The sequence below is a fragment of the Vitis vinifera genome, chromosome 10, assembly GCF_030704535.1.
Source record: "Vitis vinifera cultivar Pinot Noir 40024 chromosome 10, ASM3070453v1".
Classification (NCBI taxonomy): Eukaryota; Viridiplantae; Streptophyta; class Magnoliopsida; order Vitales; family Vitaceae; genus Vitis; species Vitis vinifera.
The window spans coordinates 2,889,752-2,903,296 of record NC_081814.1 but is presented as its reverse complement, the minus strand read 5'-3'; the positions used below and the strand labels follow the sequence as shown (position 1 = coordinate 2,903,296).

The 13,545-nt window shown below is 34.3% G+C and overlaps 2 protein-coding genes across 2 annotated transcripts; one reads left to right on the top strand and one right to left on the bottom strand.

Annotated features, from left to right (window-relative positions):
- Positions 1–5,062: 5,062 nt before the first annotated feature.
- Positions 5,063–10,047, top strand: LOC100262035 (phosphatidylinositol/phosphatidylcholine transfer protein SFH9). Its single transcript, XM_002273832.5, has 11 exons — positions 5,063–5,622; positions 5,707–5,735; positions 6,166–6,249; positions 6,341–6,394; positions 7,061–7,138; positions 7,296–7,349; positions 7,890–7,949; positions 8,018–8,113; positions 8,557–8,658; positions 8,838–8,918; positions 9,390–10,047. Exons 1-11 carry the CDS (start codon positions 5,568–5,570, stop codon positions 9,711–9,713), a joined length of 1,017 nt encoding a protein of 338 aa, XP_002273868.2. The 5' UTR covers positions 5,063–5,567; the 3' UTR covers positions 9,714–10,047.
- Positions 10,048–10,601: 554 nt separating this feature from the next.
- Positions 10,602–12,737, bottom strand: LOC132254462 (WEB family protein At1g12150-like). Its single transcript, XM_059740171.1, has 2 exons — positions 12,413–12,737; positions 10,602–12,215 (listed from the first exon to the last, which is right to left on the bottom strand). Exons 1-2 carry the CDS (start codon positions 12,620–12,622, stop codon positions 10,602–10,604), a joined length of 1,824 nt encoding a protein of 607 aa, XP_059596154.1. The 5' UTR covers positions 12,623–12,737.
- Positions 12,738–13,545: the final 808 nt, after the last annotated feature.

The window sequence follows — 13,545 nt, the reverse complement described above, 5'->3', positions numbered from 1 at the left end:
TGGAATGATAGATGCCTAAACTTTTACTCTCTCTTTGGATCTAGAAGACAAGTAAAAAAGCCATTGGGAAACCCTAACCCCACAAAGGGATATTTATTAGGTTCCTCTATTAGGTTTAAGTAACTTAAGCTCACATGAGTTTGAGTCACTTAATCCAACCCAAAACATGTCATGATTGATTAACTAATCACATTAGGTAATCTAATTAATCAATTAACCAAATCCAAATACTTTATTCATTATCTCATATGTCATTTTGCACAATTATCAAAACGTCTTTATGCACAAGAGTGAATCAAGAGTTAATCTAACTCTCATAAATTGTGTTAACATGATATATGAACTCAAAGTGGGGACCAAGGATTGAAAAATCGGAAAATGTCGTTGATATTTCGAAGAAATATCGGATATCGGACGGCGCCGAAACGATAATCATCACCGATTATCGATCGACGGAAAAATCGACAAAAAATCGGCAAAATCGCCGATATATCGGCGAAATATCGGCGAAATACCGATTTATCGGAAAATTTCCCGATATTTTCCTACCAGTCCAGCCCGCGCACAGGATACAAAATCTGGCTCAAAAATCGTGGATTTAGGGTTCGTGAAATTTAAATCCAATGGCACAACAACAAAGAGACCCTTAAAACAGATCCAGAAAACACAGGGAGCAAAAGAAAAGCAAATTTTTTGGTTTTCTTTGGGGGTTTTGAATGGATTTTCTCGAAAATCAAACGAGAATGAATTTTCCCGGAAATCAAATGGGGGATGGATTTTCTTGGGAATCAAACGGGGGTTGCAAAAAAAATAGTACCTGCGAGGATTGAGAGTGGCAGAGGAAGATAGGTCTTTTTAGGAAGAGGAAGGCTGGAGGGCAGCTTCAGAAAAGGGGAAAGGGGAATTCTCTCGGCTGGAGGGCAACTTCAGAAGTGGGTGGCCCTTTTAATTTTTAGATTTAGTAGAGGTAAAAAAAAAAAAAATCATGAGAGCAATTTTCCTCTACCCATATAAATAATTATAAATTATTGAATTTTATTTTGATTATTAAATAAATTAATATTAATAAAAAAAAGTTGTTACTATATGTTTTTAATAAAATTTTAAAAATTAAATCTCAAATAAAATATTTATATAAATTAATTTAATTTTCATTTAAAATATAATAAAACGTGTTTTAATAAAAATATTTTAAATAAATATTATCTTCAGCAAATTGGGTCATCTTCATCTAACAATATAATGAAATCACATCTATCTCTTCCTTAGTATAAGGACTATTGTAATATCATATATATTATATTTATGTATAAATTGTTTTTATTCAATAAAATCAAATATTTTTTAATTCAATTCTAACTCTATATACTTTCAAAATTCATATATATTATTTTTAAAATTCAAATATCAAATCTACCAATATATCTTTGTTTAAAATATCTTCTTAATTATATATATATATGTCAATTACACTTACAAGATAACTTAAAAATGTGTATTTTTACTTATTTTTATCATTTTTTAAAGTTTTTTTTAAGCATTTCTATTAATTTTAAATAATTTTCACTTTATCGATATTTGTGAAAAAATATCCACCGATATATCTCCGATATTTCCGATATATCCGTAAAATCAAAGTACCGATATATCTGTAAAAACCGATATTTCAATCCTTGGTGGGGACTGCTAGGACCCATAGGAGTACTAACTCTCTCATAATTCAATTCTAAAGTTGATTCAACGTCTTACTACAAAAAATCAATTATACTTTAGTACCTTATGTAAATAACAATGAAACAAAACTTGGGTCCATGACTTACCATCCATAACATGTAGACCCCCCATAATCTCACAAGGTAGTATTGTAACCTATCAAAATTACCTCTCAAATTCTTGAGTTACAGATATCACTTATTATATAATTAACTGGTACACTCAAATTCTAAAGGACATATGTCAATTCCACTAAAGAAATTACTATGAGCACAAATTTTATGATCACATGTCCTTTGAATCACCTAAGGGAAAACATTATCTCAAACACATGAAATATCATGGTACTTCTATTGAGAATACATGTTACCACCAACTTCCATCAATAGTGACTTAATCTATTAAGATGTATAACCAATTTAGGGTCTTACCCACAGGTCAAAGTATTCTTTTGATTTCAACATAAATTCAATATCCTCTCAAGGTTGAAAATCCATACAATATAGTAGCTTGATAAATTATGACAACTGATAATTTTATGTCATGATTCATTATAGGTCCTATTTAGTGTGCATCACATATACTAGTATACTCACCATGGAAAATTTATATCGATAGTAAAAACAAATCATCATTTCAATTAGGAAGTGGTGTACTATAACCTTTATTAGATTGTTTAAATCCATGAATTAACTATGAAAAACTTATCTACTTATAAGAAACTTATGACTTGTATCATTTGTACAACTTCTAATGCACCCAAACATATACAATGTAAGAAATATGAGTTGAATGCAAAAATCAATGTTAATGCATAAAAAGGAACTCACATGAGACACTTTTGACCATTCTTGTCCCGTCAATGACAACCTCTAGTGTAGAAGTTCATACACCACTTGAAAAATGATGATCGCTTAACAAGTGACATCCTTGTAAGATGCATATATGCTAACATAGTAACCACTAGCTTAACTATATTTAAATAACCAAGGTTAAGGCAACCTATAAAGAAAGTTCAAGTTTAAAAAAAAAGATAAGAATACATATTATCCACACACATTGCTCAAGCCTCATCCTTTAAGCCTAGAGTCAATCAATTCTCACTTGCTTCCTTTTTCCTATAGAGTTTTTAGTAACTTGACAATTTGAGAGGTATAGTTAGAAAAATCCAACTATCCCTATTTGAACTAGTTTGCCCTACTAAAAATCAAAGGTTCATGAAGTCATTACGCAACTGCTGAGGAATTGTTTGGCTTGCCTACTAATCAATCTAATCGAAGAGTTTGTATTCTAACAAAAATAATAGTAGCAACAAAAGAAAGGCGAAACAATGATAACTTTGAATTAAATTTTGATTAATAAAAAAATGGAATAATTGTATATTAGAATATATGATTAGAGATGAGAACTAATTGAATAATGCTTCAATAATTATTGTGGAACATATGCTTCAATAATTATTGTGGAACATATGCTTCAAAATGATGACATGTTAACAAATAAAAAATAAAAAAAATCAATAATTTTGATTTTGGAGGTGACTTGAAATAGTGATATTAAATTATTATAATAAGAAGATTGTGGCTTCTTTTAAAATATATATTTTTTTGTTTTTTGTTTTAATTAAAACCTAAAATTGAAGTCAAAACCATATTTTAAAGCGAGAAGTAAACAATTAAGTAATGCTTCAATAATTATTATGCAAGTAACAAAAGAACACAGTACTCAATAATCTCAATGTTAAAATTAATTTAAAATAATAATATATTGTTATAGTAGAAAGAGAAAGGTCTTCTTTGGAATACATACTTTTTTGGTGTGGCTTTAATTGGAAATTGAAATTGAAACCAAACTTATAATTCTTAAAAGGATAACATTGATATTTTAAAAATGTTATTAAACATAAAATAACCTTATAGTATATATATAAAATACATTTTATAAATATTTTTTAATAATTATTTTTTAACTACAAATAAAAAATAAAATAAATAAAATAAATAAATTTATAATATATAATATATAATATATATCTATCTTTCATCTTATTTTAAAATTAACATATTTTATGTAAAAATATATATAAAAAAGAAAATAAATAATATATCTCATCACTTATCCCAAATATAATCTAAAAAGAAACATTTATAATCAGAAGATAAATAATTTTAAATATCATTATATTTAAGGAAAAAAAAAGAAAATATAATATTATTCGACGTCAAAAGAAATCTGTCATGTGATTTTTTTTTTTTTTAACTTCGACTTGTTCATGGAATAGATTGATAATCACTCATCGACCCAAAATCATCAACAACTCATTTATTAGTTGAATAACGAAAACTTCAACAAAGTTTTATTTCAACAACTATTGGATGATATTTCATTAATTTTTAATTTTGAAATTACATGTCTTGTTATCATAAGTTTACATGACCAAAGTTAAAACTGTATTTTCTCTTAAAAATATAAGATACGGCACAAGAAAATGACATAGTTTGCACCGTCCTTGGGCTGATGGCACGGCGTGACATGAGGTTTGATCTAGTGTTAACCCCAATAAGACGTCACCTTTTCCATCTTTGCATGAATAAAATGTTGAAATTTTTTGCAAAGTGACAAAAAAAGGATTAAAAATAAATAAATAAAATCTACATCAAGTCATCAACACCACAAATTCCATCTGCAATCCATTTTCCTTGAAAAAACGAAAATCTCCTAAAAATGATTTTGTAAATTATACTTGGAGTAACTAAGTTTCTTGCATTTCAAGCTTCCAAAAAACAAAAAAAAATAACGTTCATTTTCACATGTATAATTACGCTTTTAAAAAGTAAAATGTAAAGTATTCTTAAAAAATAATTTTTATTTTTTTTAATTTTTTTTTATGGTATTAGCATTATTTAAATATTTTAATTTCTTTTGGGATTTTGAGTTGAAAAGCTTTTGTTCGTACTTTGTCTTTCATCAATAAAAATATGATTAAAATAAATCACCATGATGGTATTTTGTTTTTCTATGGGTTCTTTTATTTGTCATTTTCTTCAAAATATTTAATATTTTATGTTTAATTAAAAATAATTTATTAATATTTTTTTATATACTTTTTTATTCAACCAAAAATCGGAACCATTTTTGGCTAGAAATTAGGGTCGGAGCTTCACCCGAAAATCATACTCAGGGAAAAAAAAATTGATATGATGCAATAGAGAAGGCAAGAAGGAGAACCCAATGACCGAAGTATTCTACCTAACAGGGGAACTGTTTTCACTAGTAATAAAATTTACAAAAGCAAATTTAATGGCCAAGTCTACAAGGGAAAGAAAAGTTTGACTTGGAAAGGTGAGAAGACTGTGGGTGGTTGACTGGATTAAGGTAACTTGGATGGTTTTTCGGAGAGATCAACGTGAAGGATGAGTTTGTATTTTAAATTTGAAGCTTCAGAAAAACTTCCTGAGAAAGACCAGCAGGGTAATGAAAATGGTTTTGAAATTCGAAGGAAAAACCCAAATAGTGGTTTATTTCTGCATTAAATATATATGGGTGTGTAGGTGGGAAGACGAGAGAGCTGAGAGGCCCGCCTTTCTTGACCCCACAAAGTCTCTCTCTTCCACCCTCTCTCTCTCTCTCTCTCACTCTGAGCCTCTCACCTGCAAAGTGGAATCTCTCTCTGACTGTGTCTCCTCTTTCGCTTCTTTCTCTCTCTCTTTTTCTTTCTTTTGCCAATATCACTGAAAGAGAGAGGGAAGGAGGAAAAAAGAAAAAGAAACAAAAAAAATTTAAGAACATAAAAGACCCAAAAAGAGCTGCAAAGTTTTGATCTTCAATTTTGCGGAAACTGCTGGCATTTTGAAATGGGAATCGTTGCTGAAGACGCGGTCAATCAGTTCGAAGCATTGATGAACCAGGGTCAGCTCCTGTAATCCTTTTCACCTAGTTTTTTTCTCTCATATTTTCCTTACAAACCCCTCACTTTTCTTTCATTTCTGGCAGTTGACGAGCCTCTGAAGAAAACATTCCAGGTTCTCTTTTTTCTCCCCTTCTCCGATCTGTTCTTGTACATGGGTCAATTTGTTTTTTTATTTTTTTATTTATTTTATTTTATTTTCTTTTCCGTTTATGATTATATATTATATATTATATATTATATATTGCTTGACTTTTGGCTGTTAGCAGAGATGAATCTGCAAAGTCATCAACTGGTTTCCTTTCTGGAAAATGTATTTTTCTGCTTGTGTTTATGAAATTTAGTTACTTTTGAGAATCATGTAAAGTGGGGTTCTTGTTTGATCTCCTTAATTGCTTGTTTGGTGGGTTTCTGGGTATATGGCAGCTGAGATGTGGAGTTCTGATTTTAATTTAGCCATGATTTGGATTGCATTTTGGAATCTTCTTTAGTGCTTTCTGAGGTGTGGGGGATGAGCTTAAAAATTATTTCATTTTTTTTCCCAGAATATTCATCAAGGATATCCAACTGGAACTCTGGTGCGTTTTCTAAAAGCAAGAGAATGGAATGTTCCCAAAGCCCACAAAATGGTTCGATCCAGATCCTTTGGCTGAACTAATTTTGCAAAACTTTCCCCCCCTTTTTTTTTATTGGAATTGATGAAATGATGTTTGGTTCCAGTTGGTGGATTGCCTAAACTGGAGGGTGGAAAATGACATTGACAATATTTTGGCAGTAAGTTCATCGTTTACTTAGCCTGCATATTTGCATTTTATTTTATCTTTCAAGTTATTGAAACCCAGAAGTAATTTATTGGTTTGATGCTTGTGTACAAGTTGCAAATTGAACTTACTAATGATCCTCTAAGAGCTTGGGTTTTTAGTCAAAGATGGGTCTAGAGTTTACAAATAAGGACTGTTTGATGAATTGCTGCATGGGATAAAATCCTGGAGTCAAAATAGATGTTTTCTATTGCCTAGTGTGTCTGTCTGAACTCGTGAGCAACTTAGGTTGGAGAAGGTGGGCAATCATGTTATGGTGGTTCTGTGTCGTGGTTGACCTAGAGAGAGTACTTGGAGTTGGCCATTCAATCATCTGTAGAGAGCGAAATCTGTTTCTATTTTCTGCAACCCAATTAGTATGGTACTGCCTAGTTGATCTAACCTTCATTCACAAATCTTGGTACTCTTTTCTCTTCCTGTTACATATATGCACACGCACACATGCCCATCCACCACAACAAAACACAACATGATATTTCCATTAGTAAATTCATGGTCATGATGTTCCACTCCTATATAGAGTTGCTTTTCAGTGATTTCATGGTATAGTTACTTTATACTTATAACTGTCGTGGTAATCAATTAGTCCTTGCATTTCTGATTTTCTTCTTGTTAACAGAAACCTATAGTTCCTACTGATTTGTACAGAGGAGTGCGTGATTCACAGCTCATAGGATTGTCAGGTTACACAAAAGAGGTGCTTGTTCTTAACCCAATTTAATATTGTTTTCTGCATTTCTTGTTTCCAATCCTGCTATATCTTGCCCCATATATGGGGTGCAATGAAATAAATTACATGTTCTTTTTATGTATTCTTACTTACAAATTTTGGTTTTTGCCATCCCCTCCAACAGGGCCTTCCGGTGTTTGCTATTGGTGCAGGGTTCAGCACCTTTGACAAAGCATCTGTAAGGATCACTATAGTTCTAAATCCTATTGTCGTTTATAATCATTGTATTTGACTTGCATTTTGGGAGCAGTCACAAAGAATCATGGTGGTACTGCTTGATTCTTGCACATTTGGCATTGGATTATATTATTTTGTTACATTTGCAAAGAGGAAGAGTAATGAAGTCATACAGTGGGAAAAAATTCTAAAAAATTCCATTTCAGTGCAACCTGGAAACAAACCCCAAGGAACCACCCCACACCTCCCCACCTCGTGATATTCTTCAATGACAATAATGCAATACCTGGTTTCATGCCTTATACAACTATTCTTACTTCTTAGTAAATAGAAGTGGATTTCTACAGACAAGAATGATGTTCTGGATTCTGTTGATTATACAATCAAAAAGTACCTTCTGATGTTATATCAAATGGAATCCTTAAATTTGAAATGACAGCCCCTACCATTTCATCTCGGCACTAGGTGCACTCGAGCTCTTCATTCCTTAAGATCAATAAACTTCACTATGATATTTATTTTTGCTTTTCTTTCATTTCAGGTTCACTACTATGTGCAATCACACATTCAAATCAATGAATACCGGGATCGTGTAATTTTGGTAAGTATTGGTGCATAAAATCATTTAAATTTCTTTAGACATTGTCTTAACTCTTAAACTTTTTGTAGCCTTCTGCATCAAAAAAGCATGGGCGACATATTACTTCTTGTGTGAAGGTCTTAGATATGACTGGCCTAAAGCTTTCAGCACTGAGCCAGATAAAGGTAAATCTTGCCGTCGTAGAGGTTATCTATTTCAACTTCTTTCTCTTTTAAGATTATGAGTATCTTCTTGTTTTCTGTCATTATTTCTTTTCTTATATCGTGTCAACTTTCTTAAGCAATGTGAAGCATTTCTTGACCACAAACAACTTGGACATAAGTTACTATACATCTCAGTGTACTTGGTAATTGGGCCACCAGAATTTACAAATTAACTATGAAATTAATCTTAGCTTGATCTTTCTGCATGCTAGTGGTGATGATTTGGACAGTATTTTGTGGCCTATTTTAATAATATAAACTAAATTATCCATGTATAATTTTATTGATTATATGCGAGAGTATGCCATGGTGAAGTTCACTGGTTTTGAAATGTTCTTATTTTTTTACACCATATTTGGAAATGCATTTCCATTGATCGATCCTAATTTTTCATATTCATGCAGCTACTGACTATTATGTCAACCATCGATGACTTGAACTACCCAGAGAAGACAAATACATATTACATTGTAAACGCCCCATATATATTTTCAGCATGTTGGAAGGTTGGCTCCAAGTCTTTTTGCTCCCTTGAAATTAATTAACTGCTATTCTATTTTATTAGGGCTCTCCTTGATGCTTCAGGACAAGTTGAGCACCTCTAAGTATCTTATGTTAATTGAGTAAAATGTTTAGCACTACATGGGTCCTTGATGCTTTCAGTTTAACAGTGAACTATTAGCAGGTTGTCAAACCTCTTTTGCAGGAAAGAACAAGAAAAAAGATTCAGGTCTTGCCAGGTTGTGGACGAGATGAGCTGCTAAAGGTAACTCTGTTGATTAAAAATATATCGCAAATTTCAGTGGTATGTGCAACTGATGGCAATCGTAGTCCAAACATTTAGGCCATTTCACATGAGCGAACTAGGTATATGCTTGTGCTTATGGCTACAAGCATGCCTAAGACAATATATGTGGTTTGTGTGAGCATTGATCTAGGACTTATTTCAGCACCCATGTTTGATTATTGTTGCTTGGTTACTTGATCTTTCCACTGTTGAACCAATCATGGATACAATTGTTTCACCTCACATTGCTGCACTTCTTGGGCAACATTTGAATGGTAATGAGAAAAGATTTGCATCACTGTAGGAGCTACAAGTAACAGTCCTATCAATGGAATAAGCATGGCTATATGCAAAGTATTTGTTTCATTTGATTGGTAGCTAAAGAAACAAAATCAGTATCCTGATTTGAGCGAATGCAGCTCTGATGTTGTGGTTGCATATTTCATGTAGATAATGGATTATGCATCCCTCCCCCATTTCTGTAGAAGAGAAGGCTCTGGATCATCCCGCCATTCAGGGAATGAAACTGATAATTGCTATACCTTGGATCATCCCTTCCATCAACAGCTTTATAACTACATCAAGCAACAAGCCTCAATTATTGCACCGGCTGGACCATATAAACAGGGGTCTATTCATGTGCATCTGCCCGAGTCAGCTGCAGAAGAATCAGAGATTGCTAAAACCATAGAATCTGAGTTACAGAAGTTTGGGAATCAGACTAGGCTCACAGACTCATTGGATGCCCTGAAAGTCAGTGATAACAGAAACTAAAGAGATCATTTCCTCATTGGCAGCTGCTAGACAAGGGATATGCATGTCACTTCTGCCATGGGGGGAATTCAACTATTATTTGTAGTCGTAGCAGCTCACTTTATCTCAGAGTGAGTTTTGCTAGCTCAAGCTAATTATATGTACTTGCTATTTTATCCACGGGCCTTAATGGTGTAAGAAAAAGGCACCTAAGAATAGTAATCCATGTATCTCTACCTGCACATCTTGTAAGTTAATTTCAGGAAATTCTGTTCTAGCCTTCAACTGTTTCAGGCTTCCATGTTTGCCAGGGACAGTGAGGAAGGTGCAATATAAACTGTCAATGTTCTGGGTCTCTTCTATTTTTCCGAAGTCTAGTTTGATTATGCGTGCCCGCAGCAAATTACAAGCCAATATTAGTTATTTCATTATCACCTCCTGTGAGGATTCCAGGGGTCATGGAAAAGAAAAATACATGCTTGAATTGCTGTCAATCTCTCTTCAATAAAACACGTTCTCCATAACTTGCATTTTTTCAATGAAATTTTCCAAAATATTTCAGGTCATCATGCACTGATCCTGACTCTTAGATTGCTGGGCATATTGCCAAATATAATCTTGCTATCCATTTCCACACCAGAAGCTAAGAAACAACAGAACTTAAGGGCTTGTTTTAAATGTTCTGATACAAATATAAGGGCATATTATGAACATGCTATTTCTTGTTTGAACTACTCACATTTGCACTTTTTTTTTTTTTTTTTTGATTGAAGATTCATCCCCATTCTGCTTTGTCTGCCTATGCAATATACCACTGGAATGATCCAAAAGTTTGCTTTTGGAACAGAAATTCTCTCTATGGCCCCCCAGAGAGACCCCATTCTCTCTGGCAGGTTCTGCATCTGAATCCTAAGAATGCTGGGGGTACGTGTCTGATGACGTTGGGGTATCTTCCATAATCAGGGGAGGAGATGATCCATAACTCTCCTCTCTTTCATCATGCCACTTCTGGAGTTCATCCTCTACTAACTTTTTTGCTTCCTCTGCCAATTCTGCTGCTTTTGTAGCCTCTTCAATTTCTGTCTTCAGATCCTCAATCTCTTTCAAGCTTGCTTCAACCCTCTTATCCGCTTCATTTTTGCTGGCATTAACTGCTTCCACCTGTGCCGTGGCAGCTGCCTCTTTCATCATGGCCAAATTCTCAGACACTTCCACTTTTCTGCTCAAAGATTCAAACTCTTCTACTGAGAGTTTGATCTTTTCTCCAGACGCGGATTGTGAAGCACGAGCAGCATTAGCTCTTTTAGACAGAATTGCAATCTCATCAAGAGCAATTTGCTCTGCTGCTTTTGCCTCCTCCACTTCTTGTAGTGCAAGTGTTAGCTTTCTGTCTCCTTCCTCTACCAGAATTCGGGCTCTTTGAGCTTCTTGCTTCATCTCTTCAGCGGTTTTCCTAATCTCTTCTGCTTCCCGTAGTGCATTTTTAGATTCTGGTGAAAGCTGTTCCATTGTTAAGAAGAGGTCCCCAGGAATCTCTGTTGCATCAGTTTCTTCTGAAACAGCTTGTTCTAGCTCCAACTTGCTTTTCTCTATTTCAACATTCATGCTCTCGGCTACAGATTCTCTTCCTGATTCCTTCCCTTGCAACTCAGAAATATGTTCCCTCACAGTCTCCAGTTCTAGCTTAAGGGAAGCCACCAAGCTTTGTAGTAAGCTTTCTTCTTCTGCAACACCTTGCAGCTCCTTTGTGGCATCTTCAAGCTCCAAAGTTAGTTGTCTCACAGAATCCATATCAGAAGCAGGAGCCTTTTGCATCTCCTCTTGTAAAAGGGCAATCTCCTGTTCTGTTTCTACCAGCATCATCTCAAGATCACAGGTGACTTCAAGATTAATCTCTTTCTCTAAAGAAAGCTTTTTATTATGCACTTCTTCCGTAGCAGTCCTATGAGATTGTAGCAGGGTATCTTTCTCTGTTATCATCTTTTTTAGCTCTTGTTGGGATTGTCGAGAGGAAAGCTTCACATGAGCCAGTGACTCCTTCATTGTGGCGATTTCCTTTGAAAGCTCATCAATCCTCTCTGTATTAATCCTGTCCGCAGTTTGAGCTTCCTCTTCCTGCTCGACTGCAGCCAATTTTGCTTCCAGGGATGCATCAAAATCCTGTCGAATATTTGTGAGCTCTTGTTTTTCATTATCAAGTTCAGTAATGGTGATCTTGTATAGCTCAGTTGCCCGGTCCAGTTCCTCTTTCCATGCAGCACTAATTTCCAAGGATTTTCTGGACTCCACTTCAAGTTGCTTTGCCCGGGTCTTGAGAGCTTCAGTGGCCTCAATCACCAACTGTTTGGATTCACTTGCAGCTCTGAGTTTGGTCATCAAGCCCTGCAGAGTTATATTGGCCTTTTCAAGATCAGAAATCGCTCGAGATTTCGTAGCTTCTGCATTCTCAAGCTGTTCCTTGACCTTGCCCAGTTCATTCTGTGCCAAGATAAGCTCCCCTTCCTTGTCCATCAGTACAATTTCCTGTTCAAAAACAAGACGAAAATGAGAGCTCTTAGTTTCACTAAACTGTCCAAAAGAAAACCAATTCTTTCTCCAACCTACATGGCTGATTATTTAGCATTATATCTTCAGATAAAAGGGCATTTCAGCAGAGAACATAAACTATATGAGAAGATTGGTCTCCCCCAACCGAAAAAAGGACAGGGCATTGAACTTACATCCATGGAAAGTCTCGACCTCCTAACAACAGGCTTTTCGTCCCTGGGGACGGCCACTTCACCGAATAAGTTGACAGCAGCTTTGACAGATTGGAATGGCGCCCTTGTATCTATCTCTCCCACTTCCGTTCGTGGGGAGCTCTCCTCACTTGCTCGACCTTTCATGCTTGTTATTACCATTGCCTTCTCCAATTCACCTACCTGCAACATCAATCAGAAGAATTCATCAAACCTGAGACAGAAATTTTCCATAACTTCTCATGGAAAACACATCGTATCAGCATCAATTTCCTGAATTAAATGAAAGACCCATGAAGAGAAATCTCCTAAGAACGTCACAAAACTTGGCCCCAAGAACCCCACATGGAACTGCTGGAGAAAAATCCATATCCATGCAATCTAAAACTTCAAGTTTATGAACGAACAAAACCCATCTTCAGATATCAGAAGAAAAATGCAGAAACCATATGTAATTGACATTGGAAGAAAGCGGCAAACAATAGGATTAAATCAAATTTCACAAGGAAAAAAAAGAAAAAAAAAAAAAAGAAAGAACAAAGGCCAAACCTTCCTAAAGATGGCTTGTGATGAAATCCTTATTTGTATAAGTAAAAGCCAAGAATCAAGAATTCAACATTGGTATCAATGGAGAAACAACCATCGACTGTTTTCTAAAGTTTGATTTTCTAATGTACAGCGAAACCAGAAGGCAAAGAGAGGGTTGCTCCTCTTCTTCTTCAATATTTGATTGTATTTGGCAAATAATTACCCGCAAAAAAAGAGGTGGTAGTTCAACTTTTGTATAGTTGAAATCAATGTGAAAAGTCAAGATTACCCCTTTGATGTCATAAAGAGGGTAGTTGAAACTGGAATTTTTGTGGGTTACCGGAGAGGGGCAGAGACGGCACAGAAGAGAGGACCGTTAGTTTTGAATAATTATGACAAATTTAGCTTTTAATAAAAGTTTTGATTTCTCCTCGATTCTCTCTAAATGTTGCTAAAATCCCTCTGGTACAGTCATTTAGGTCTTTCTACACCGTACAAGAAAAAAAAAAGTTGGGAAAATTAATTTAATATTATTTTGGATTTTTTTTTTTAAGTTTTTAAATTTGAACGAAATTGTGGGGGACCTT